We start from the raw sequence: 26,006 nt of genomic DNA on the forward strand, positions 1-26,006 counted from the left end.
CACGTTAAAGAACCCCAGGCGGTCTAAATTTCCGGAGCCCTTCACTACGGCGTCCCTCATAGCCTGAGTCGCTTTGGGACGTTAAACCCCCATAAACCCAAGCCACTCCCATGTCTCTCTAATTAACCGTGTCCTTTGACAGCTGCACTTACCTTATTACTGCAAATTTCTTAATGACATCCGCCCACCTAACCTTCTGCTGCCACCTACGACGCTCGCCTTCTCTTGGAATCCACTCCGTTACCCTTAAGGGCCAGCGGTTATCTTGCCTTCACAGTACATGCCCTGCCCAAGCCCATTTCTTCCTCTTGATTTCGACTAGGATGTCATTAACCCGCGTTTTCTCCCTCACCTACTCTGCCCGCTTCCGGTCACTTAAAGTCACTTAACGTTACACCTATCATTTTTTTTTCTTTCCGTGGGCCGCTGCGTTGTCCTGAACTTAAGCTGAACCCTTTCCGTTAGCCTCCACGTTTCTGCCCCATAGGGGGGTACCAGTAGTATAAAGCTGTTGCATACTTTTCTCTTAAAGGGACTATGCAATAAATTAATTGAGATTACGTAAAACAGACGACAGATAGGCATTCGATCACTCGTCAGCCCAGTGCAAGAATTTTTGAGCTAGCATCAATAACAGCGAAGATATAGACGATTAAAAATTACGCTCCTCCTCTCCCCCCTCAACTCGTAGAGCCAAGGCACCAGACAAAAATAAAGAAAACAGGTCTGGGACTGGGCCCCGCCTTTGAATACGTCATCAGATGACGTTCGCTTTGCAACTTCCGGTTGTCGCTCCTAGCCCTCCAGCAGCAGCGTCGGCGCCGTGGCGGCATCTCTCCGGTCTCTCTTCACCTTCCTGGATTGCGGTGCGCGTCGGGTTTCTTTGCTTTTCGTCTGTGGTAGTTAGCAGCAATTAACCCGGACCTCGAGGTGCGACTGCTCGCTCTTACGGCCGCGATGGGCATCGAGCCCTATGCGTGCCCACGAAGAGCCGTGCGAGTGGCTCCGGAACTCCCGACAGGAGGCGGCAGAGGAAAATTGAAACCTTATGCGCGAAGGCAATGCCCTGGCCAGCGCTTGCCCGAGAGGGTCGCGCGGCGGCACGAGCAGACGATTTTCACGGCTACCGGAAGTGTGCCCATGACGTCGTGGCTGTCGTTGCTCCAGCGAATGACAGCGTGTGGTGGCCTGGCGACGCCATGGTACAGTGACGTCTTTCTTCCACGATTTTAGTTCCAAAATCGGTCACTACGAGCACACCAATCGGCCCGCGAATTTAAAAAAAAAACACGTTTTTTTAATTTATAATAAATTGCCGACTCAGTTCCGAAGACTTATGCTTGGTGCGAATGCTCATTAGCATCATTTCTAAACATAGAAAACATTTACAAGCGACTTTGAATTCTTGGCATAGTCCCTTTAAGAGATATTGGTAAACTGCCATTCATTATCTGAGAGAACATGCCATACGCGCTCCACGCCATTCTTATCCTTCTGGTTATTTCCCTCATGATCCGGATCAGCTGTCACTGCCTGCCCTAACACCAACAGCACACCGAATCGGCCCAATATTGGAAACGTACTGGCAAATGTTGGTCCTGCAAAGGACCAGAGTGAAACCATCCATTTCTGAAATTGGGCCGATTAGGTGTGCTGCTGGGGAAGTAGACGTATTCTTTTACCACTTCCAGCACCTCGTTGCCAATTGTGAACTGTTCTTTCCTTGCTAGTGTGATGATCATTACTTTGGTTTTCTTCGTGTTAATTTTTAGACCCACGGTACTGCTCCGCCTGTCTAAATCATTGATCATGCTTTGCAGCTCATCTCCTGAGTGAATCATCACGGTAATGTCATCAGCGAATCGCAGATTGTTTAGATATTGTCCATTAGCTCTTATCCCCAACTGTTCCCATTTCAGGCCTCGGAATACATCCTGTAAACAGGCGGTGGATAGCATTGGCGAGATCGTGTCTCCTTGCCGGACGCCCTTCTTTATTGGAATTTTATTGCTGTCTTTATGAAGAAGAATGGTAGCTAAGCAGATTCTCTAGACATCTTCCAGTATATTGACATAAGGCTCATCTGCACCATGATTCCGCAATGCCTCTATGACAGATGAGGTTTCCACTGAGTCAAATGCTTTCTTATATTCAATGAAGGCTATGTATAAGGGTCAAAAAAAATCGCGAGATTGTTTTATATATTTTGTTACTAATAGTACATTTTTAAAGGCCTGCCAGGTCATTACTCAAGTGGAAGAGAAGTGTAATCAGGCAGTAAACAAATGAGAGGAAAGTAGCCCTGAGCATCGCTAAACACAGGGGCTTTTTCCTTAGTCCACCGGAACTTTTTTTTTTCACAGCTGGGCAAGACACGCTAGTGCCACCAGCGCACGTGTCAAATTCTATGAGGTAGAGGCAGACAGGTATGGGTAGAAACACTACGAGAAGATGCCTACTGCATCAAAGAACACGCGACTGCATTTCAGGGAGTAACATAATAAGGGCCCAGTACAGGCGAGCCTGCAAGTTTGTTTTAGTGCTAAAGTATTACTTAACGTGATCCAACTCAACCAATAATATTGTAGCTTGCATGACATTGAGACTGACCTAGGTCAACCTTCAGTAATAAAGGAAATATTGCCGCGACTGTATTTCGAAACCGCGAAGGCACGAACAGATCAGCTTCCTCATTTCATAGTTTTATGCCCTGTGGCAATAAACATCGCTTCAAAAAAAAAAAAAGATCAGCTTCCCTGGCCACTGAACGGGAGCACTACGCTATTGCCGTGGCTGCAATACACTCTCGCGCTGTGCGTTGCACGTCGTCGTCTACTTCAAACTGCATCTGTGCGCAAAAGCTTTCGCACTTCCTACTCGGTTTAACTAATTTAAGCTCCTACCATTTTTTGACACATATTCTTCAAAATGAGAAAAAAACTCTGAAATACACAGACTATCTCGGAAGATATGCCAGAGTGACAGCTCGCAGGTCGTTTGTCAAAAGATTAGGGGAATCCCCAAAGGTGGAGTAGATTTGCAATAAGGGAGTAATTACTCATCGACATCCACCCAAGCAAAGCCTTACGGCTACAAAGGAAAGCTATACAGCTTTCTCTGAAACTTCGTAGTTAAAAGAAAACTCCTACTGGCCCGGCGTTCGAACTCAGGACCACCGCTTCATCGGAGCAGTCGCTCTACCACGTGAGCTAAGTGAGACGACAAGCTTATGGTAGGGCGAGACGAATTGATCAATAACCCGAAGTGGGAACAGTGTTGGTCGAATGTTTAGGGAAAGGCCCCAAAGTGCAGTAAATTTGTAATAAGGGAGTAATTACTCATTGGCATCCGCTGAAGCATAGCCATAAGGCTACGAAGGAAAACTATACACATTTCTCAGAAACTCAGGCCGTCAGTCAGCGACCTTTCTGAGATCGTTATGCAATTGTCGCGAAATTATAAAGATTTGATGTTTTTTATGTCGAGGCCAGCGGATAAATGTGCTTCATTCTGGCGATATAACTAGCATGGAAATCAATGGCGTGATTTCAATATGTGTGTTTGTCGAAATTCACTTTCATTCGCAGTAATGGCGCTGGGATTAACACGGCAAACTTTTCCACTGGATTTGAAGTACTGAAATCAACGCATTTCAATGCTCGTAACTGCAGTTAGGCTTCGAGACTCCCAGTAGAAGTAGGGTCCCGACCGTCGATCATTTTTCACTTTGTTAGCATAAAAAATCGTCTGCCGCCGCCAGATTGTATAGTCCGATTCGATAGTAATGTTTAGCAGAAGGTCGCCTTCTGAGACAGGTATAGAGGGCAGCTTTAAAGTGGGGAGGGGTGGAAAGGTCAGAAGAAGGAACATGACTTTGGCCTTTCTTCATTCATTCAATTCATTTCATTCGTGGGGTGATTAACACGTTCCCTTCGCTAGAGTACACTCATATCCTTCTCGCGTCGTCTCTTGGCGATGCTGATACAATTCTCGCCCCTTCGCTTTCGCAGATCGCGGTCTAGGCAATACCTTCGCTAGCACTCCGCTGAACTCCTTACAACGCGAGGTCCCCATTGTTACAGCGCGCGCAGCAGAATTCATTTTCATTTCCAGCAGCAGCTGTGGTTATGCAGCCAAACTATACCGGAATCGTTATGAACGCGAGGCGATGGTAACGCGACAGGCGAGGCCGACAACCGTGGCAGCTCACAATGAGCCTCCTGTTTGAAGCGCCTTTGACAATTTAATTTGCAAAACAGCCGGCAGATCGTCAAGTAAAACTCTAGTTTGGGCGAGTTGGTTCATGTTGAAAGAAAAACTGGTAATGGCGCAAGAAACGGGGACACAGAAGGCACACAAAAGACAGGACTGACGCCAACTCAGACTTGAGTATCTTGCAGACGCGCCTGACGTGCCCCCAAGATGGCTGCAGAACACCGAATAATGACTGAACCTCCAAAGGAACTATTATCCGTTTCAAGCAGTAGGAGACCACTCGAGACTGGCACGTTGAGACGGCAATCAGGTTGAGACTCGTAACGGCAGGTTCGGTGCGGAAACTTCAAAAGAGGTTCTTTTTATTCTTGCGCCATTACCAGTTTTTCTTTCAACATGAACCAACTCGCCCAACTAGAGTTTTACTTGACCATATTTCTCCTACAATGGGCCCTTTCCTCTTTCGAAGTTTCCGCACCGAACCTGCCATTACGTGTCTCAACCTGATTGCCGTCTCAACGTGCCAGTCTCGAGTGGTCTCCTACTGCTTGAAACGGAAAATAGTTCCTTTGGAGGTTCAGTCATTATTCGGTGTTCTGCAGCCATCTTGGGGGCACGTCAGGCGCGTCTGCAAGATACTCAAGTCTGAGTTGGCGTCAGTCCTGTCTTTTGTGTGCCTTCTGTGTCCCTGTTTCTTGCGCCATTACCAGTTTTTCTTTCTGGCACATCGTATCCGACAAATTAATTTGACCCAGGTCCGCTTTGCTAGCGAGTTCTTTCAAGGCAGACCAAGCGAAATCAATGCATAATTGGCCATTAGGCAACATACCAGCTAAGTCCTACCAAGACAGTTACGGTTCGACACTTCTTTAAACGGGCTCCACCAAAAGGTGCCCCACCGTCCGAGATGGTATGACAGACTAGGTCAGGCAACACTTGAATTGAGGGAAGGTAAACTGAAGCTTTATACAGGAATTTACACATCAGGAGAACATGAGGCGCTATGGAAGAGGAAATTTATGTGAACTCGGCAGGACCGGTCAACGGGATATCAACGACAGCATGCACGAATGCGCTCAGGAAATTAGTTTATGGGACATCAATTCGATTCCAGAGAATCGCCCAGGCTGAGCAAGCGGCGATAGCTTTGGCAGTGGTTTCCGGGAAGGTCTCGTGTGTAATTACGGACTCCAAGAGTGCATGTCGTGACTATACAAGAGGACGGATCAGTAAAGACGCAAACAGAATACTCAGAACTGAAGAAGATATAGACTTTAAATGCACAGTCATATGGACTCCAGGACACTATGGGGATGTTGGAAACTAAGGCGCTCACGCCACTGCCCGCGCGCTATTACCCCAGGGTCCCCCAATATTCGCAGGAACATAATTATTCTCAACCACTATTTAGCTACAGGGACCTACTCCAACATTTGAGATTAACGAGGAAAGTATACGCCGAACCGCACAAAAATCTGAAGAGGGAGCAAGGGGTCATCCTAAGAAAATTGCAATCGAGTACTTATATAAATCCTGTCAAATTCAGCTATATCTTTTCAAATTCCTACGATCCGCACTGCGCCTTCTGGGGTGAGGTGGCTGACCTATACCATATGGTGTGGGCATTCCAGAAAAACCCAGCTCTACCAAGAATCAAAAACGCACCAACAGAGAACTGAGAGGCGGCGCTGTCCAGATAACATTCGGACGACCAGCTTTGGCTGGAGAATTGGGCAAGAGCGGTGGCAAAAACCAATGTGTTCCTGGAATGAAGGCGCACCCAACCATTCTATCCATTAAACGTTTTACTCTTTCTCTCTCTTACAAAAGATTTAGCAGTGAGCACATTTCCATTGTACTGGCTAAGCGAAAATCATCCCTCCTCGGCATCGTCGAAGATGCAAGGGATGTAAATCTAGCTCAGAAAACTTTTCCAGGCTCCGGGGCCCGGTTTTACAGATCTAGGAGCCTGGCCCACATTTTTCATCTTCCAATCAGAACAAACTAAAACATTGTTGTTTACAAACTGCAGGGCACGCCTTATAGTTTCCGCAAGGTTCAAAACTCTCTCCCAAAATGCACAGCATGAAAAGACATAAAAAATTGCTTTAAAAATGGCATTCAGGGAATGGACCCTCAAAATGATTGGCTATACATGCACTAGGTTTACGTGCCACGCGCCATACTTCCACAGTATTACTCAAGCTCTCTCCCACCGCCGCCGCGGTGGCTAAGTGGTTACGGCGCTCGGCTGCTGGCCCGAAACACGTGGGTTCGACCCCGGCCGCGGCGGTCGAATTTTGATGGAGGCGAAATTCCAGAGGCCCGTGTACTGTGCGATGTCAGTGCACGTTAAAGAACCCCAGGCGGTCGAAATTTCCGGAGACCTTCACAACGGCATCCCTTATAGCCTGAGTCGCTTTGGGACGTTAAACCCCCATAAACCAAACCAAACCAATGAAACCCTCTCCCGTACAAAGTAAAAAGAAGAACGCATGAAAATAAATCAAAAATATTCTCACGTGTCGCCGGCTTCCTGAAAACTCGTGACCCCGGCGTCTCCCAGCATTAGGGCAATAATCGGTGTCAGCCGACCGGCTTCCGCCGCGAGTAATGAACGGCAGCGCTGAACCGCGTTTCTAACTACTCGTCTTCGTTACGACTGCTCTCAGGCATCGCCCTAAATCCGGGAAGTAGCCCGAACCATGCCACTGCTGCCCTTGAACGTGCGGCGGCATCCCTTTTGTCCAGCTGCATTTCGTTATGCCAGCCCATTTCCCGAGGGCTTTTGGCATACAACGTCCTGGGGCGTTGGAGTCGTCGCAGAGCCTGCTGGCCACGTCTACGCTACGTTACGCTGAATTGCTCCCAGTCAAACGGGAGCGTCCGGACCCGTCTGATCCGGCGGTGTTGGCCCTTCAAAGGCTCTGTAGACCTTCCAACCTAGACGGTTTTTGCTAGGACAAGGGTGCGGTCGGCGTATGGCGGATTCGACGGAATGACTGCTCCCACCGCTCTTGGCGCCTCTTGCGCTAAACAACTGCGTGGAGGGCAATTAGCAAACCGCGCGACCCTTACCGTATCTCCGCGCGCAGCCGCATCGTTCCCGCAAACGGGGACCTCAGTCAGTTCCGGGAAAACGTGCCCCATCCTTCCCACTAACTCTGCCGCGGCCTTGGCTGGTCAATGCTTGCCTCGCCTGGCGCGCTTGCCGACGCACAGGATGGGGGTCAGTGACAAAATCGCCGCTTCGAGGCGCCGGAACCTCGACAAAAGGACGGATGGTCCTAACAACGCCGAGGCATCGACAGATCCCTTATAAAGACTCTAGCCATCTATCTTGTGTCTCCAAAAAGCTGACATGTTTTACCTTCATACTGTTTATTGCTCTCTGGTTCTTTTCTAGGCTGATAAAGAATCCCCAAACGCCGATGTCCGTGGTCTCGAGTTCCAGCGCCGAGAGTGTAGTTCAAATAGAACCGCCTGCGAGGGCTCTGCAATGGCGGGCCCCGACGAAAGGCTGAGCTGGGCTATAGCTGTGATCTGCTTCGTGATCAACTTCATATCTGCCTGCTTCAACCGCTGCGCCGGGATGTTCTTCAACTCGATAATGGACACCTTCAGAGCGAGCCGTGGTGACGCATCTGTACCTGCTTCTGTGTACGCCGGGTTCTACTGCTTCTCTGGTAAGTGAGACTCCTTCTTCGGCTCAGTCACAGCCCCAACATCAGGACGGTGCGCTTTTACACTGCGCTGAAAGTATTGAAATCGGCGCATTTCAAAGTTCGTAACTGCAGCTGGGCTTCGACACTCGCAGTAGTGGAGGGGTCCCGTCCGTCGCTGATTTTCACTTCGTTAGCATCAGAAAGCGGCTGCCGCAGCTAGACTCCGTTATCCGACGTAATTTTTAGCAGAAGGCCGCCTTGTGAGACGGATATAGCGTATAGCTTTAAACAGGGGAGGGGCAGTAAGGTCAGAAGAAGGAACATTACTTTGGGCTCCGTTCTCCACACAGGAGAAGAGAAGAATGAAGGGTAGCAAAAAATAGAGTGATGCTTAGAATTGGCAATGTTATTACAGTCATCTGCAGACAACCATTTGCCCGTTTACCACTGCGGTCGGTGTGCTGGGGGCATTTATCTGAGGCTGTTGGATCGGTGAAACTTTCCCAACACCGAACCACACTTTTCATGCACCAACGTACACTGTTCGCGCTCAGAAAACCATGTTAAAACGTGATAAGCAGCGGTGAACGCTTCCACTGTGCTGAAAATATAATAATTGGTTTTTTGGGGGGAAAGGAAATGGCGCAGTATCTGTCTCATATATCGTTGGACACCTGAATCGCGCCGTAAGGGAAGGGTAAAGGAGGGAGTGAAAGAAGAAAGGAAGAGAGAGGTGCCGTAGTGGAGGGCTCCGGGATAATTTCGACCACCTGGGGATCTTTAACGTGCACTGACATTGCACAGCACACGGGCGCCTTAGCATTTCGCCTCCATAAAAACGAAGCCGCCACGGTCGGGTTCGAACCCGGGAGCTCCGGATCAGTAGCCGAGCACTCTAACCACTGAGCCACCGCGGTGGGGCGTGCTGAAAAGCACATTCGCGTTTTTTACAGCAGCTGAAAAGAACATTTCGCTTTCGCTGATAAAAGAAATCATTCAGCTGTTTGTCTTCAGTCTAATGATTTTTTTTTATTTCTACGCAGCCTTGCCGCGCAATTACATGATCTGAAAGGCGAAACTTCGCAATCAATGAACATGTTGGGAAAGTGACAAATTTGACCAATTTTATTTGCCTCATCGAGCTGCCTGACCAGTATGGAATACTGAGAAAGGACAATAATTCGTTCAGTTACTATGTCAATCCAATTAGCGATAAAACAGAACGCATTTGTTGACACGGGATATATTATGTCCATGTAGCTACGTAGTGGGATACACAAACTAGCATGAAATTTTAGCGGTGCCTTCTGAGTCGAAGCAGAGTTCATAGCAAATTGATTCATCTCTATAGACACCAATACATGACAGCCGCCGTGAAGGCTCAGTGGTTATGGCGCTCGGCTACTGACCTAGATGACGCGGGTTTGATCCCGGCCGTGCCGGTCGCATTTCGATGGAGACGAAATTCTAGAGGCGCGTGTACTGTGCAATGTCAGTGCACGCTAAAGAACCCCTGGTGGTTGAAATTTCTGGAGCCCTTCACTACGGCGTCCCTCATAGCCTGAGCCACTTTGGGACGTTAAAGGGACACTGAGGAGAAATTGAAGTTGGCTTGTATCGATAGAATACCAGCTCCTGATCACAAAAACGCCGCTCTTACTGAAAACAAAGCTTTTTTAAGGTAGAAAATAGCAAGAACCAAAATACATGTATCGCCGCCTCAGGCCAATCTCGCAAGTACGAGCGTGGTGAGGTCATAGAACAAGACACGCCACCTTGGAGGAATTTTCCTTTCTACATGGGGCTGCGAATCTCTGAGGCTGACAAGGGAAGTTTGAGCGGTTAAATAACGAAGTAAGTTTTCTTTTAAAACCGATAGTGCACTTTTATCACACCAGGAAGAAAGAAAAAAGACAACCTGAATGTTGGCAGTGATGCAGCGATGGCGTAGAGGTAGAACATCCGCCTCGCGTGCAAGAGGACCGGGGTTCAAATCCTGGTGCCGCGCAATTCTCCACCGGGTTTAAAAAAAAAAAATCCGCGTGTCGATGGAATTGCATAACCAGGCCTGGAGTGCGGCCTGATCTCGGTGACGAAAACCGACAACGCACTCCCTCACCTGAGCAGGATTTGGCCACCCTGGTGTAGTACTTGGCCACAACCTTCTATGATCAAACCAATTAACCCTCGGCCCTCAGTCCCCAGCGGCTGCAGAGCAACTGACCACGGCGGCGGTCAGACCTGTGACGCAGCGGAGGGTGCTAAGAATCTCTGGCTCCGGACAGGCCGCCATTGGAATCTGAACCTCGCAACGTTTAACGCTAGAACTTTAGCTAGTGAGGCTAGCCTAGCAGTGCTGTTTGAGGAACTAGCGGGAATTAAATGGGATGTGATAGGGCTTAGCGAAGTTAGGAGGACCGGTGAGGCGTATACAGTACTAAAGGACGGACACATACTGTGCTATCGCGGGTTAGAGGATAGACGAGAACTAGGTGTGGGTTTCCTCATTAATAAGGATATAGCTGGTAACGTAGAGGAGTTCTACAGTATTACCGAGAGGGTAGCAGCTATAGTAATTAGGCTGAATAGGAGGTACAAACTGAAAGTGGTGCAGGCCTACGCACCCACATCCAGCCATGATGACCAGACCGTCGAAAGCTTCTATGAGGACGTAGAATCAGCAATGAATAAAGTAAAATCGCAGTACACTGTACTGATGGGCGACTTCAATGCGAAGGTGGGCAAGAAGCAGGCTGACGACCACGCAGTAGGTGACTATGGGATAGGCTCTAGAAATAGCAGGGGAGAGTTATTGGTCGAATTCGCGGATAGAAATAATTTACGGATCATGAATACCTTCTTCCGCAAACGAGAAAACAGGAAGTGGACCTGGAAGAGCCCCAATGGTGAGATTAAAAATGAAATCGACTTCATACTATGCGCTAAACCTGGCATCATTCAGGATGTGGCCGTCCTCGGAAGGGTGCGTTGCAGCGACCATAGAATGGTAAGGTCTAGAATTAGCCTAGACTTGAAGAGGGAACGGAAGAAGCTAGCGAAGAATAAGACCATTAACGAGTTAGCCGTAAGAGGGAAAGCACAAGAGTTTAGGATAGCGCTGCAAAACAGATATTCGGCTTTAACTGATGAAGATGATCTTAATGTTCATTCAATGCACGATAACCTGACATCAATAATTACGGAGTGCGCAGTAGAAGTAGGCGGTAGGACAGTTCGAAAATATACCGGGAAGCTATCTCAGGTGATGAAAGATCTGATTAAGAAGCGCCAAAACATGAAGGCATCTAACACTACCGGTAGAATAGAGCTAACGGAGCTATCAAAGTTAATAAATAAGCGCAAGGTAGCCGACATAAGGAAGTTTAATATGGAGAGAATCGAGCATGCTATAAAGAACGGAGGTAGCCTAAAAACAGTGAAGAGGAAACTAGGCATAGGTAAAAACCAGATGTATGCATTAAGAGACAAGCAGGGCAATGTCATTAGCAATATGGATAAGATAGTTAACGTAGCCGAAGAGTTCTGCACAGACCTGTACAGTAGCCAATGTAATCGGAGCGCTAATGAGAACAGCAGTGCACAGCAATGCGTCATCCCGCCAGTAACGAAAGATGAAGTAAAAAAAGCCTTAGAAGCAATGAAAAGGGGAAAAGCAGCTGGGGAGGATCAGGTAACAGCAGATCTGTTGAAGGATGGAGGGGACGTCGTGCTAGAAAAACTAGCCACCCTGTATACGCAATGCCTTATGACCTCGACTGTACCAGAAGCTTGGAAGAATGCAAACATTATCTTAATTCATAAGAAGGGAGACGCCAAGGACTTGAAAAATTACAGGCCGATCAGCTTACTATCCGTTGCCTACAAAGTATTTACTAAGGTAATCGCTAATAGAGTCAGGGCAACGTTAGACTTTAATCAACCAAATGATCAGGCAGGCTTTCGTAAAGGATATTCCACAATAGATCATATGCACACTATCAATCAGGTGATAGAGAAATGCGCAGAATATAACCAACCTCTATATATAGCTTTCATTGATTACGAGAAAGCATTCGACTCAGTGGAAACCTCAGCAGTCATACAGGCATTGCGTAATCAGGGGGTAGAAGAGCCTTATGTCAAAATACTGGAAGATATATATAGCAACTGCACAGCTACTATAGTCCTCCATAAAGTCAGCAATAAAATTCCAATAAGGAAGGGTGTCAGGCAAGGAGACACGATCTCGCCAATGCTGTTCACCGCATGTTTGCAGGAGGTTTTTCGAGGCCTGAATTGGGAACAGTTGGGAATAAGAATAAATGGAGAATACCTAAATAATCTGCGATTTGCTGATGACATTGCCTTGCTGAGTCACTCAGGAGGTGAACTTCAAATCATGATCAACGAGTTGGACAGGCAGAGCAGATCGATGGGTCTAAAAATTAACATGCAGAAAACCAAGGTAATGTTCAACAGCCTAGCAAGGGAACAACAGTTCACAGTTGGCAGGGAGAGCCTAGAAATTGTCCCGGAATACGTCTACTTAGGGCAGGTAGTGACAGCTGATCCGGATCATGAGAGGGAGATAACTAGAAGGATAAGAATGGGGTGGAGCGCATATGGCAAATTCTCGCAGATCATGAGTGGCAGTTTACCAATTTCCCTCAAGAGGAAAGTGTACAACAGCATAATCTTACCGGTACTCACCTACGGGGCAGAAACGTGGAGGCTAACGAAAAGAGTTCAGCTTAAGTTAAGGACAACGCAGCGAGCCATGGAAAGAAAAATGATAGGTGTAACGTTAAGAGATCGGAAGCGGGCAGAGTGGGTGAGGGAACAAACACGGGTTAATGACATCCTAGTCGAAATCAAGAGAAAGAAATGGGCTTGGGCAGGGCATGTAATGCGAAGGCAGGATAACCGCTGGTCTTTAAGGGTAACGGAGTGGGTTCCAAGAGAAAGTAAGCGTAGCAGGGGGCGGCAGAAGGTTAGGTGGGCGGATGAGATTAAGAAGTTTGCAGGCAAAGGGTGGATGCAGCTGACAAAGGATAGGGTTAATTGGAGAGACATGGGAGAGGCCTTTGCCCTGCAGTGGGTGTAGTAAGGCTGATGATGATGATGATGATGATGATGAATGTTGGAAGCAACGAAAACCAATGCTTGGTGGCGCCACAGGCGGCCAGGAGAGAGTCGATTTTTTCTGGCGCTTCGCGTCTATGAGTTTTGTGTGCAGTGATGCCAACCCTAGGGATTTATCCTTAGATCTAGAGATTTTTTATTTGCTTTAGGGATCTAGCGTATTTTTGTGAAATCTTGGGATTTAAAGTGGCCGTATAATTGCTACTTTAAGTGGCCTAAAGGCAGGTGTATCTGATTATATTGCCTTTCGAACAAAAAGACTATGAAAAATGCAAGGTACTGCCCCTCTATTTTTGATGTTCTGCCAAGCCGATAGAAGGCGACAGCAGTTCTTCAATGCGAAATTTGAGGAAAAACAAAACCATATGACTTTAAAACTTTAATCGTGCGTGTCATCTCTGGCGCTACGATTCACTGCTGCTCTACGAAAGAAAAAGTTTAATTTTGACTTGTAGTGTCTGGATCAACGCGCTACGTTTACGCTCACCGCGTACCTTCACCGTTCAAAAGTGCTGCATGTCAGGTGGCAACTTCTGGGCCAGGGCACTTTGAGGAAGGTGAGCCAAGCAGAAAGAAAGTGAAAGCATATGACAAAAAATATTTTACCAAATGGGAAGCGGATGCGAAGTACAGAGGGTGGTTGTCAGCAAGTAAAAAAGGGCCTTTGTACTTTTCTTTCAAAACATGCAGATCAGATTGCAAATCTGGAAAACCAGAAATCGACCGCCACCTTACAAGCTCCAAACACAAAAAAAAGCGCTGCAAGCTTGCAGTCGACCCGCATGCTGACATCCATCTCTTCAATAAGTGGCCAAACTCAAGTAGACAAATTAATGTTGTGTGAATAAAATACTTTCGTGTGCTGACAGGGCTTAGCAGACAATGCCAGCTCTTTCAGCTTGGAATTAGCTCCATTGTTTCTTCAAAGGGCTGCATGGGTTCTTTCTTGGTGACGGATCAGCTCAAAAGGCGGTGCGGTGAAACGGGAGTCGTCTGCTCGAAGTTCACTTCAAATAGAGGCGGAGTCAGCAGAACGGCGTTGCTGACTCTCCCTCTATCTGGTGGTACAAAAAATTAAGAAAAGCTAAAGTTGCGGCTAATACACATTTATTTATCTTTGATAAAATGTATAACAAATGGATGAAAGAGTGAACTGCGCTGAGACTTTGTTAAAGCTGAAATCGCCACATTAACATGTAAACAACTATAAACTAGCGATTTTTTTTCAATCTAGAGATTTTGGGGGGTCCATTTTAGGGATAAAACATTGACCTGAGTTGGCATCACAGTTTGTGTGCCCGTGGTTTTGTTTTTGACGCGCCTCATTTACAAGCGCCGAACAGCAGAGGAATTCCAAGTGTCGCTTCAAGTGCTAGTTAACCTTTGGAGGAGCCTGTTAAGGCTTGTCAGATGATCGCCACGATCGATGAAAAACTATGGCGGCACGATGATCGGTAATCGCACAAAGCAGCACTTGTGTATTCGCATGCTCACCCGGCGAAACATTTCCGGTTGTGCCAGTCAACTTCAAACTACTTAACAGAAATCGTTTATTAGCGACGGGAGACAAGGTACAAGGTAGTTCAGAAAAGTTGCTGATTGCCTAGCTCTTTTAGGCGAGGATATACCTAGCGGAAGCGCGGAGATTTCTGCATCAGAAGAGTGCGTTCACTAGATGCACCTTTATTGATGGTTGTAACTTGAGCCGTCTTGGCGGAGTGGCAGCGTCTCCGCCTCAAACGCCAACGGCCCTGGTTCGATTCCGCACTTCGGCACAGGATATCTTTTTGTATTCAGTGAGCGAGCGGGGGGTTTCAGTGGCTCTCATGGATGCCGCCACCGAATACGTTGGTTAGCGGTTAAGCGCAGGCTCTGTTAAGGGCACAGGGTAAGGTAAAATTAGAAAAAAATCGTTTTTTTTTTCTTTTGGAATTTTAGAAGTTCAATTCTTTCTACACATGTTCCATGATCTCACTTTCCTCAGAAAGCCATATTTACGGCTGAAAAACGATTTTTCCGAAACCATGTAGTGAGCGGCCACGCCCCCTTTCAGGATTAACGTCAATTTTTTCAACCAAGAAGTCCACCACCTGATTTCGAAACTTGTCTAAAATCAGCTACATATAAAAAATTGTCTGGCAACTATTGTACAGCTCCTCTTTTTTAGCCAAGACAATCCTGAGATGCTTTGCACGTTTTTTCCACGTTTCTGCAACCTTCATGCAGCTGCGTCCGAGTGCTATCCCTTTCGATCAGTATTGTAAATTGTGCCGGTGTTGGTTGCTGCTGATAAGTTGAGATGCCCAGGGCAAAGAAGGCCTTCGTCAGGCGTGAATTTCACGGCAACCGCTACGCTCATCGTGAAAAAGCAAAAGGATGTCCACGACCGAATGAGATCCCGAACGCCGAACGCGCCAGCTCCTCGACATCGAAGCTTTCAAGATTTTCTCTGTGCTTCCAGGAAGAGGATGTGCTACAGAGCAGCAGCCAATATGCCTTAATGGACATGGACGGCATTTGTGCCGCAATTACACAGATTTGTGTGTGCAGAGAGTGCGGTGGAAGTGTTGAGCTCATCGAAATTGTGACAAAACGGGTAGGTGTTGCAAGCGTTTACAGTTTGAACTGTGAAGTGTGTAGTGCCGCACAACGATTTGAGACGTCGAAGAAAACTACTTCTGGCCTCTATGAAGCCAACCTCAGGTTAGTGTATGCCTTGAGGTCCATTGGTAAGGGAATGGCTGCAGGAAATATACTCGGTGCTATGCTAAACCTTCCTAAGCCGCCGACAAAGTTTGCGAAATACAATCAAGAGCTTCTAGGTCACATCGAAGCTGCTGCTCAGGAGTCGATGAAAAGGGCAGCTGACGAAGCTGTGCAGCTGAATGAGGGGGATAAAGACATCGCAGTTGCTCTTGATGGAAGCTGGCAGAAGCGAGGCCATACTTCCAATAACGGCATAGTCTCTGCGACCAGTGTAGACTCTGGGAAAGTGCTGGATGTGGAGGTTTTGTCTAAACGTTGTCCAAAGTGCAGCATCAAGGGTACAAACAGTGACCCCCTTCATAGAGAGGTGTGCCAAAGCAACTACCAAGGCACCAGCGGTGGAATGGAAGTCGCAGGAGCACCGAAAATTTTCGGCAGGAGTGAGGAGCTTCACGGCGTTCGATACGTCAAATACCTTGGGGGTGGTGACAGCAAGGCTTTTATGGCTGTGAAGGCACAAATGCCATATGGTGATTCCGTTGAAATATCCAAGGTTGAGTGCATATGGCACGTGCAAAAAAGGATGGGTACAAGGTTACGAAGGCTAAAAAAAGGAAACAAAGCAGGAAAACTCTGATGGAAAGAGCCTCTCGGGCCGAGGCCGACTGACTGATGCAGTAATAGACAAGCTCCAGACGTACTATGGTTTGGCCATCAGAAGAAATGTAGGAAACCTGGATGAAATGCGAAAGGCCGTTTGGGCAACCTTCTTCCACTTATCGGCCACAGACGATGACCCATTCCATGGACTTTGCCCAAAGGGACCTGATACGTGGTGTGCCTTCAACAGAAGTCAGTCAGAGGGCAAGCCATTTTTCCACAAGGAGAGTTTGCCTGCATCTGTCTTGGAGGCTATCAAACCCATTTAAAGGGAGCTATCGAAGGCTGAGCTCCTAGAGAAGTGCCTGCATGGGCGAACTCAAAATGCAAATGAGTCGTTCAACCATGTTGTTTGGGAACGCGCGCCAAAGAATGTGTTTGTTAGGCTTCGGACCCTACGGATGGCAACACTGGATGCTGTTCTTTCATTTAATGATGGTAGCATCGCACGGACCAACGTTTTGAAGGCGTGTGGATTGAACCCAGGGAGCAACACCATCAAGTGGCTGAGGGAAGCTGACCATAAGCGCATGTACTTTGCGGACCGAGCAACACGACAGCTTACAAAAGAGGCCCGACAGTCAAAACGACAAGCCGAAAAGCGAAAAAATGACAGTGACTGCGAAGCAGGGGGCTATTAAACCAATTACTATGGAGGCGTTTCTGCGAATAAAAAATGGTTTTTCACATCTTTTTTCTCTTTACGCTCTATTATCTCAAAACAGTGTTTTTTCTTACAAAGGTACCATTATTTCCAATGCCTTTCAAGACAGACGGCTGATTTTTTTTTGCAATCATCTACATAAGTGTTGCCAACTACTGAACTAGAATTAAGCAATTTCACTAAGCAGTTATTCTGTTATGAATTTTGAAATGCGCAAAGAAAGGCCAGATTTGTGTACTACCGGAAAAAATTTTATTAAAAATCGAATTTTCAACACATTTCAAATATTCTAGTTCAGTAAAAAGAGCACAAAATTTGGCAAACAATGATATATGTATTATTAGGCTACTGTTATTAGTTAGTGAGAAACATGTACCTCAACATGGCCTAAAATGCATGGGAAGTATAGGGCTTACCCTGTGCCCTTAAGGCGCGTTTATGCTCCGGTGTAACACACGCGCGCGCGCTGCACGGCGACGTCACGTCGGCCAAAGCGAGACCCTCTATACTTCAACTGCGCTTGACCGCCGACGTGTTCGGCGGCTTCGGCGCACTCTGACCGCACTATCGGGGAGACTTGGGGCATGTCTGTATTTCGCGCCGGGTGCGCCAGCCGCCGCCGCGGCCCGGCCAGGCTGGTTCGGCTCCGCGGCGAGGTGCGCGTTGTGACGTAATTCAATAGTTTCGGCAGTTGAGCGGAGCTGTTCTTTTCGAGCTCTCGAATAATTTAATCCATTCACAGTACATATCTGAAGGTACGTGCAAGTGGGCGAGAGAGCCCGATCCAGTGGACCCGTTGGATCTAGCGGCAGCCATTGAAGCGTCGTGCGTCGGCTTTAGTTTCAAGCCGCCAACTTTAAACGCGACCACCCATGAGCACCCATTCGTTTTTGTGGCAAAAAAAATAAATAAATAACTTGGCCCTTGCAACCGAGGGAGACCTCGACGCCACCTGCTGCACCATGCAACCGCGCCGTTCAAGGAATCACAATCCGTTGGCCCCAAAGCACCGGACAGCCTCCGATGGGTGCCACGCGCCGACCTTGTTCTGGCCCCTCGCGACTCCTCGCACTGGGGTTATGATATTTGATTTGCAACGGCTGTTCAATGAAGAAGTGGGAAACGACCCGCCGGCGCCTAACCTAACCGTGCTCCCTCAAAAGCATCGCACGCTCTGTGGGGCTGAGGTCGCTGAAATGCAGGCCGGAGTTTTTGCGAGAACTACGTCGTCGGGTTCGTTAACGGGATCCATCGCAACGCTGGCAAGACGCCGGTGAAAACGTAAACGAAGCGACGGTAGCGACCCCCGATAGATGCCTTCAACGTGCGGCGGCGGTAGCTTTCATTTCGGCAGCTGCTAGAGCGCACCGCTAGCTGCCAGAAATCACGGAGTCTCCGTTTACGTCACGTTTCACGTCACTCCGTCCTGTGACGTCATAAGAGTTCTCCGTGACGTCATAAGAGTTCTCTAGTTTGAATCGGAGCGGCGGGAAAACCTTTTTCAACTTCGAATCTAAATTTCTTTGAAACAAATTCATCTTTCACTGCCGGACAAGCGGCAACAAAGCCATGAAATGCCGAACTATCAGATTTTGATCACAAAAAAATTGATAGGGTTCTCCTTCAGTGTCCCTTTAAACTCCCATAAACCAACCAGACACCAATGCATGCCTGCAGCCGGAAAGAGCCACGTGTCGTGGGTCAGGCAGTGCGCTCACGTGAAAGTACCTCTTCCTAAATCGAGAAGCGTTCAGTAATTGCGCTTTGTCAGTGGCTGACAGAACACAAAATGAAAGGGACCGAGCGCTCCACTCATCACCGGCACCTTTCCCCTGCCACAACGTAGTCGAGTGAAGCGCCCCGACTCCTGTTGACAACTGCCTCGTTTCCTTGTTCGCTTTTACTGTCAGGCTTATGAGATACCGATTTCATGTGGTGTCAGCTGCTGTTTCATAATAGAACCATACACCCATCTGCTGGAAAGGGACTTCAGGTCATGAATATAGCAAGTACGTAACAGCTGCATCTCACCATTACTCTCCTTAGGTCAGGGCACAAATTTGGGGGATAATTAAAAGCTCGAAATTGAATTAAGGACAGCGCAGCGAGCTGTGGAAACGCAGTTGATACGTGAAGCGCTAAGAGCAGAGGGGGTTAGCGTACAAATGCGAGTTAATGATATCTTAGCTGAAATCACGAAAAAATGCGCATCGACAAAGTATCTAATGCGAAGGTGATATAACCGATGGTCGCTTAGGATAAAGAAGTAGATTCCAAGAGAAGGTAAACATAGCAAAAGGGCGGCAAGGCAATTGAGAGGAACTGGTTAAGAAGTGCGCGAGGATAGGATGGCCGCAGTTGGCGCAGGAATTCGCAAAGAAGGGCGTTAGTCATGTAGCAGGTGTAAGCTGGGTAATGAAATTGATGATAGTTATGAGATTACTAAAAAAGTAGGTGGAGTTCACTTTATGAGCAGTCAGTCTTCAAAATGCGCATGTCTTAGAGGTGAAAGGCGAAGTGGTCCTTTAGATTAACCGACTCTACCCATGCTCTCCAGGACGAGGAGGAAGATCACGTACGAATGCAATGGAGAGTAAGACTGGCCCTGTGAAAGACAATGCTCAAGGTATGTGTGTAGGCAGCTGGCGCATGAGTAGTCGGGACAGGATCTGTAGACTTGAAGGCTGGAGGGAGTAAGTACATAGTAAGGTACGATTTTGTCTTCACACGGTATACCAACAGCTCTGGTGAACTTACTCAAGCGAGCACTGCACACTGCTTTGAGACAAACAGCTTTACGTTCTTGCACCGGCAAGTTTTCTGTGTTCAAAGTTTATTAAAATGCATTCAAAACGAGCAGGTTAATTAAAATGCGTGCCACTATTCGCGTGTCTTCTTTCTTGTTTCTTTTGTCGCTCAGGTCTCGTGGCTGGAGCACTTATTCAAAGCTTCGGGATCCGCCTAACAGTCATCATGGGCGGAATTATGATGTGCATCGGATGCAGTGTGTCAATCTTTGCCACGTCCACGCTCTTCCTTGTCATATCTGTGGGAGTTGTGACTGGTAAGCTATTTTAGTCTTCTGGAGACGGGAGGAACTGATGCATCCGGAAACAACCTGTGCTTTTAGGCTTTTTACGTAGATTTCTTATAGAATAATACTTGGGCTGCGGACATATTTTTATTGTTATGCAAAAAAATTCTTGATTGTTTACGCCGTTTTATTCTATTCATTCCCGATATGCAACTAAGGTCTTAAGCGGCAAGTGAACGGAGTCTTAATAACATTTAATGGCCGTGATTTAACTGAGAGGAAAATAAGGCATTTTAGTGCGTAGGAAATGTGCGGCGCTCACTGCACAAATTTGCATTCCTTGCGGTCCTTGTTGTCACCGAAATCAGTAAATGAGTTCAATGAGTACTGAAGAGTACAAATACTTCTAGCATAAATGAGCGCTAAAGACAGTGTAGAATGAGAGAGAATGCTGCATGACATGTAGAAATTTTGTATGTCCGTCGTAACCTTCACAGACGCCGGTTAATAGCATCATGCGTGTCTTCAATTCAGAGCAAGACAGAACCATCCGCACTGCAGCTGGTCGCTTCTGACTGCCTCTGTGCAATGCTGGTACAGTGTTGCTGTAACATTCCCCCAACTCAAACTAGTGGCAGAGAAATGAGTGAGAGAGAGCTGAAATGTGCCCGGTTGCCAAGGGAGGTGTGCACGCTATTAACACGACGTCCACAATACCTCGTGATACAGAAGGCATTCCAGCCATGCATCTCTGTATTAAAGGAACAAAGAGTCAACTGCTGTACGTAAAGTCAAGTACAAAAATATACGCTTCTCTCTTCTGTATGTATATGTGTTGAGGTTTAAATGTACAGTACCGCCAGGTGCTGCTTGACGGTGCCGGCACTACCTTATTTGTTCACACGCGCAGATGCCGGCGGTAACTGTGCAAACAATAGAGGGCATTTCCGTCTGTAACCTTTCATGGGCATTAAACGGCATTTGCGGAGGAAGGCTCTGAATGTCACGGTCAACCACCGCAGCCCCATTGATAAACAACGAACAATTCGCGGTCGAGGTTCAAGCTTCGTATGTATCATTTTGTCTGTTTTCTATTTTCATCAATTTCCTCGTAAATGAAAAACAATGTTTCACCTGGTGTATTGATTTCAAACCGGGCAATTAGCTTCCTCCCTATTGAGAGCGGCCGCTGACCTGACGTGCGAGAAATAACACGCCTCTATCGATTTCTTTTTGTTCATCGGCATTCCCTTACGGTTTACTGAACTTTTATTAGTGATCGACGAATAGGTCTCGCAGAGTTTACAGGGTTTCGCCGTAGGCCTAAAAGCAGACCCACATGGGACCAAGTTTCACGACTAACTACGCATCGAGACCATGCGCTCCGTTGCACTCGTTGCACCACACGCGGAAAAAAAAAGGGGAAGCCTCCAACGTGACTGCGCGCTCTGAAGCAGGACGCAGGCTATAGCCACGCTTCGAAGTGGATTTGTCCCTTGTCCGCGTTTTAGGCATGGCCACTGGCTGTAAACTGCATGACAATGCAGCACCTCCTTGCCATAATAGAGACGTCGGTTTGTTAAAAAAAAGTATTCCCTTTAGAAAAACGAAGGGGCACCCATATGACTGCAGTTATTATGACGTCTCAGTACGTTGAATTAAAGGTGCATATGTCACGTGCAGAGTAAAGTACGAATGATGAACCTGCGCACACCATGCGCGCCGCTTTCCACGTCCACTGCAGTCATGTTCACTAGGTCAGCCAAAAGAGGCGGGCGAAAGTCCGAAGGAAAAGCGAGTCCGATTGGTCCACACTAACGCCCGCACTGACCGCTTCCCCGGCAAAAAAAAAATCGTTTTTAAAGGTTTTCTTGTTACTTTAACAAAAAGCCAACGACAAGATTAAATATAAGCTCAAGGATTATGATGCCTGTGGCTGGTCTCATACAGTCAAATATTAAAAAACTGTTTTCGTTTACTGTTGCGGTTAGTCAGCGCAGTAGTTCGGGAGGATTGTACTGTTTCCCGTAGCGCCAGTCTCTGAAATGCATGCAGCGTTCTTTTCCTTTGGTGGACTTTGTGCGCCACCTGCTGCTAAAATAATATAAGATAAAATGAACAAATTGTAGACTTCATATGCCTGACACCTTTCTCCCCATGCTTCCAACTGAAAACCGCAGCAATTGTGGAGTATGAACTGCATTCCTGGTAACAAAGCAGAGAGAAAGGCAAGTCCAGAAGAAAATAATACGTATAATAAAACAACACTAAAATTTTTATTTCTTGAGATCTTAGCCTTCGACGAACTTGCGTTTAACTCAGGGTATTGAATGAGTCCATGGGACACATTCATCGGCCCCCTCCCCCCCCCCCCCCTTTTGAGAAAAAAATAAAATTACAGATACACATGCGGAATGCTAGGCGGAAGCGCTGCAAAAATGCCTTCCCACTTTTTTTTTTCTAACGTAGGAGACCTTTTCTTATGTTGTTGTTGACGTTGGCTTGAATGTACACTAAAGAGGAATCTGAACACGTATTTTCACCGCGGAAACACTATCTACACGTTCCGAGCATTCTTAGAAACTTCAAATTATGTTTTGTGCGACCAATTTTCCTAATTTTAATCGTATTAAACGACCCAGCTCCCGCCGTTTTTGAACTCAACGCTGAAGGTAGGAGTCAACCAATGTGTGGAGTGCCTTTCAGCCAGTCCCGCGACAGCTCGGCTTTCACTTTTATTTTGTTTTTTTATTTAGATTTCTGTGAATATATGTTTTCAGTCACAGACGACATAGCCGCAAATTAGGCAAACATAAATAAAAATACGCGTGGACTCATTGAATTACGTATCACTCCGCCGATGGAAGAGCGGCAAGCCGCCACGGGACTGGCTGAAAGGCACTCCACGCGTTGGTTGACTACTTTCAGCGTTTAGTACAAAAATAAGGAGGGAGCCGGGACGTTTAATCCGATTTAAACCAAGGAAATCGGCCGCACAGGAAAATAATTCGAAGTTTCTAAGAATGGTGTAGGAACAGCGCTAAGAACAGGACAGAAGTCAAACATGGAAGCACAGGGACGGGCGCTGACTATCAACTTAATCTTTATTTCGGAGCACAAACATATATAAGGTGGCAGCAAGGGGGTACAATCAGGTATGCGCGGTCACATGGAAACAGTGAATAGTAACGTCAAATAATGAATTTAGACATCTGAGGCTGAGAAGGACGGAAGGGAAGAGGCGATATAACAGAAAAATAAATATTCAGTTGATAGTCAGCGCCCGTCCCTGTGCTTCCATGTTTGACTTCTGCCCTGTTCTTAGCGCTGTTCCTACACCATGCAATACCAACACCCGTCAACTCGCTCTCCTTTCTAAGAATGCTCGGAACATGTAGATCAATTTCCCGCGGTAAAAAGACGAGCTCAGATTCCTCTTTAGCGCACCTTTTACACAAGCTGTCACACTGCGCTACGAACAGTTAGGGAATATCGATATCTGGGCATTTTTGTCTCATCCGACCTCAACTGGACAACGCACGCTCAGTATGTAGCAAATAAGGCAATGAACAAACTGTTTTTCCTCAAACGTGCCTCGAATAACTCGCCTCCCGGAATAAAGCTTCTGGCATACGTTGCGCTTATGCGTCCTATATTAGAATATGCTAACATTACACGGTTCCCTTATACAGGTACTTGCGTAGCCGTACTGGGAAGTGTGCAGCGAAAAGCCGGGCAATTTATCTATAACCAGTACAGACGCACAGACTCACCTACTGAACTTTTGCACCGCGCAGGGCTTAAGCCTTTATCTATCCGATCGAAACTGCGCCACTTAAAATTCCTATACTTACTTCTGCACAATTCATTTAAGCTTAACTCTGAAGACTTCGTCAATATAAGTTACTCCAGAATCACCCGTCCACAAACACCCTCTCGCACTTAAGGCATTTTTTATTGCAATAACACCTATTACTTTTCAATTTTTTCGGCGAGCAGTGCGCCAATTGAATGCAATTGACGCTTCAATTGTAATGCAGCCGACAGACCTCAAATTTTTGGAGCTTGCCGAGCTGAGTATATTGCCACAAAACTGACTAAATTTTGTTAAAATGCTTGTGGTGGTATATTCTTTGTATTGTATAAATGCTGACCTTCAATTTGCTTGTTCTTGTCTTTGCTTTAACTAGACCCATCCTTTTCATTGTATAACTGATTACTGTTCTATAACTGTTTTATCTGCAAGTTGTGTATTTGATTAAGTGCGCCCACTCCTGTAAAAACCTCATTTGGGTTCGACAGTATATCGAAATAAAAAATAAATAAAGATAACATCACTGGGAGATTAGCCAAGAATCGGGAGGCATAGGTATTTATGTAGCTGCGCATTTACATGGTCAAAAGAGAAAAAAGACAATAACACACGAAACGCACGCGGCAGTGCAACATCGGTGAGCCCTAAATCAAGTAGGTCATGGTCTGAAAAGTAAAAAGAAAAATAACGTAAATGGGTAAACAAAAATGAAATAATAAAGACAGCAAATGTAGTAGTGTAAAACTTCGCAAGGCAGTCGATGAGATTCACGGACAAACTTCGAATGGCGGAATGAACAGATCAGTGACTGAACCTAAATGAGGTTGCACCAGATGATCTCTAAAGCGGACTGCTCAAACTAAGGACAAGATGCTGCAAGGGCTCCTCCAACAATATTATGAAAAAAAAAAACGAATCCACGGCAAAAGAGCTTTTAATTATCTATAGACCACCAACCGCGGTGGCTCAGTGGTTAAGGCGCTCGGCTACTGATCCGGAGTTCCCGGGCTCGAACCCGACCGCGGCGGCAGCGATTCAATGGAGGCGAAAAGCATAGGCGCCCCTGTGCTGTGCGATGTCAGTGCACGCTAAAGATCCCCAGGTGGTCGAAATTATTCCGGAGACTTCCACTACGGCACCTCTTCCTTCCTTTCTTCTTTCACTCCCTCCTTTATCTCTTCTCTAACGGCGCGGTTTAGGTGTCCAACGATATATGAGACAGATACTGAGCCATTTGCTTTCCACAAAAACCAATTATTATTATTAATTATCTATAGATTCGGGTTTGACGGCAAAATGACCAGAGGAGAGAAATCGCCAAATCAGACGTGTTCAGATAGAATTTCCGAGGCGGGACCCGGCAACGCAGCCTCGTCACAAAGATTGCAAGCTGTCATATTCGAAAAAATCACATAGACAAGTTGTCCTCCTACCTACCTAGTCTTGTATGCAGCGTATCAATTTTAACACGTTCGCTGCGTCGTTCGCCACCTGTGAGTCATGCAATTTATTCAGGCTGCGCGGACACGAATACTGGGTCACACAATGAAGCCGCAGGTCAGATTGTATTTCATTTTGAGGTCTTCCTTCATAGTCCGGAGCCGCCGCGGTGGCTCAGTAGCTATGGTGCTCGGCTGCTGGCCTGAAGGACGCGGGTTCGAAACCGGCCGTGGCGGTCGCATTTCGATGGAGGCGAAATTCAGGATGTCCGGGTACTGTGCGATATCAGTGCACGTGAAAGAGCCCCCGGTGGTCGAAATCTCCGGAGCCCTTCACTACTGCGTCTCTTGTAGCCCCAGCCGCTTTGGGACGTTAAACCTCCATAAAGCAAACCATCCTTCATAGACCTCACAAAAAAATTCAGACCACTGCAGCCTCCTACATTGCAGAAATTCCAAAGCATTTGGGTTTGAACGGCAGCAATGTTTTGCAAGTCATCAGGTGACACTTATCACTTGATCCTTGGATGACGTCACGATTTTTTTTTGCAGGTCATCGTTGTCTAACATCAGTACACATCCCCAACAAACTTTACCGTCTTACATACTACGACGCGTTCACTTCGTGCCTCTCTAACACGCTTAAACCAACGACCTTTCGTAGCGT

The 26,006-nt window shown here is 46.9% G+C and overlaps 1 protein-coding gene across 1 annotated transcript in view; it reads left to right on the plus strand.

The window, feature by feature from the left end:
- Positions 1–26,006, plus strand: part of LOC144118880 (uncharacterized) — a 50,767-nt gene that overhangs the window by 10,704 nt on the left and 14,057 nt on the right. The window contains exons 2-3 of the mRNA XM_077651663.1: positions 7,622–7,901; positions 19,973–20,116. Coding sequence (XP_077507789.1) covers positions 7,622–7,901; positions 19,973–20,116 — 424 coding nt within the window. The remainder of the gene's footprint in view (positions 1–7,621; positions 7,902–19,972; positions 20,117–26,006) is intronic.

Source organism: Amblyomma americanum, chromosome 2 (assembly GCF_052857255.1).
Source record: "Amblyomma americanum isolate KBUSLIRL-KWMA chromosome 2, ASM5285725v1, whole genome shotgun sequence".
NCBI lineage: Eukaryota > Metazoa > Arthropoda > Arachnida > Ixodida > Ixodidae > Amblyomma > Amblyomma americanum.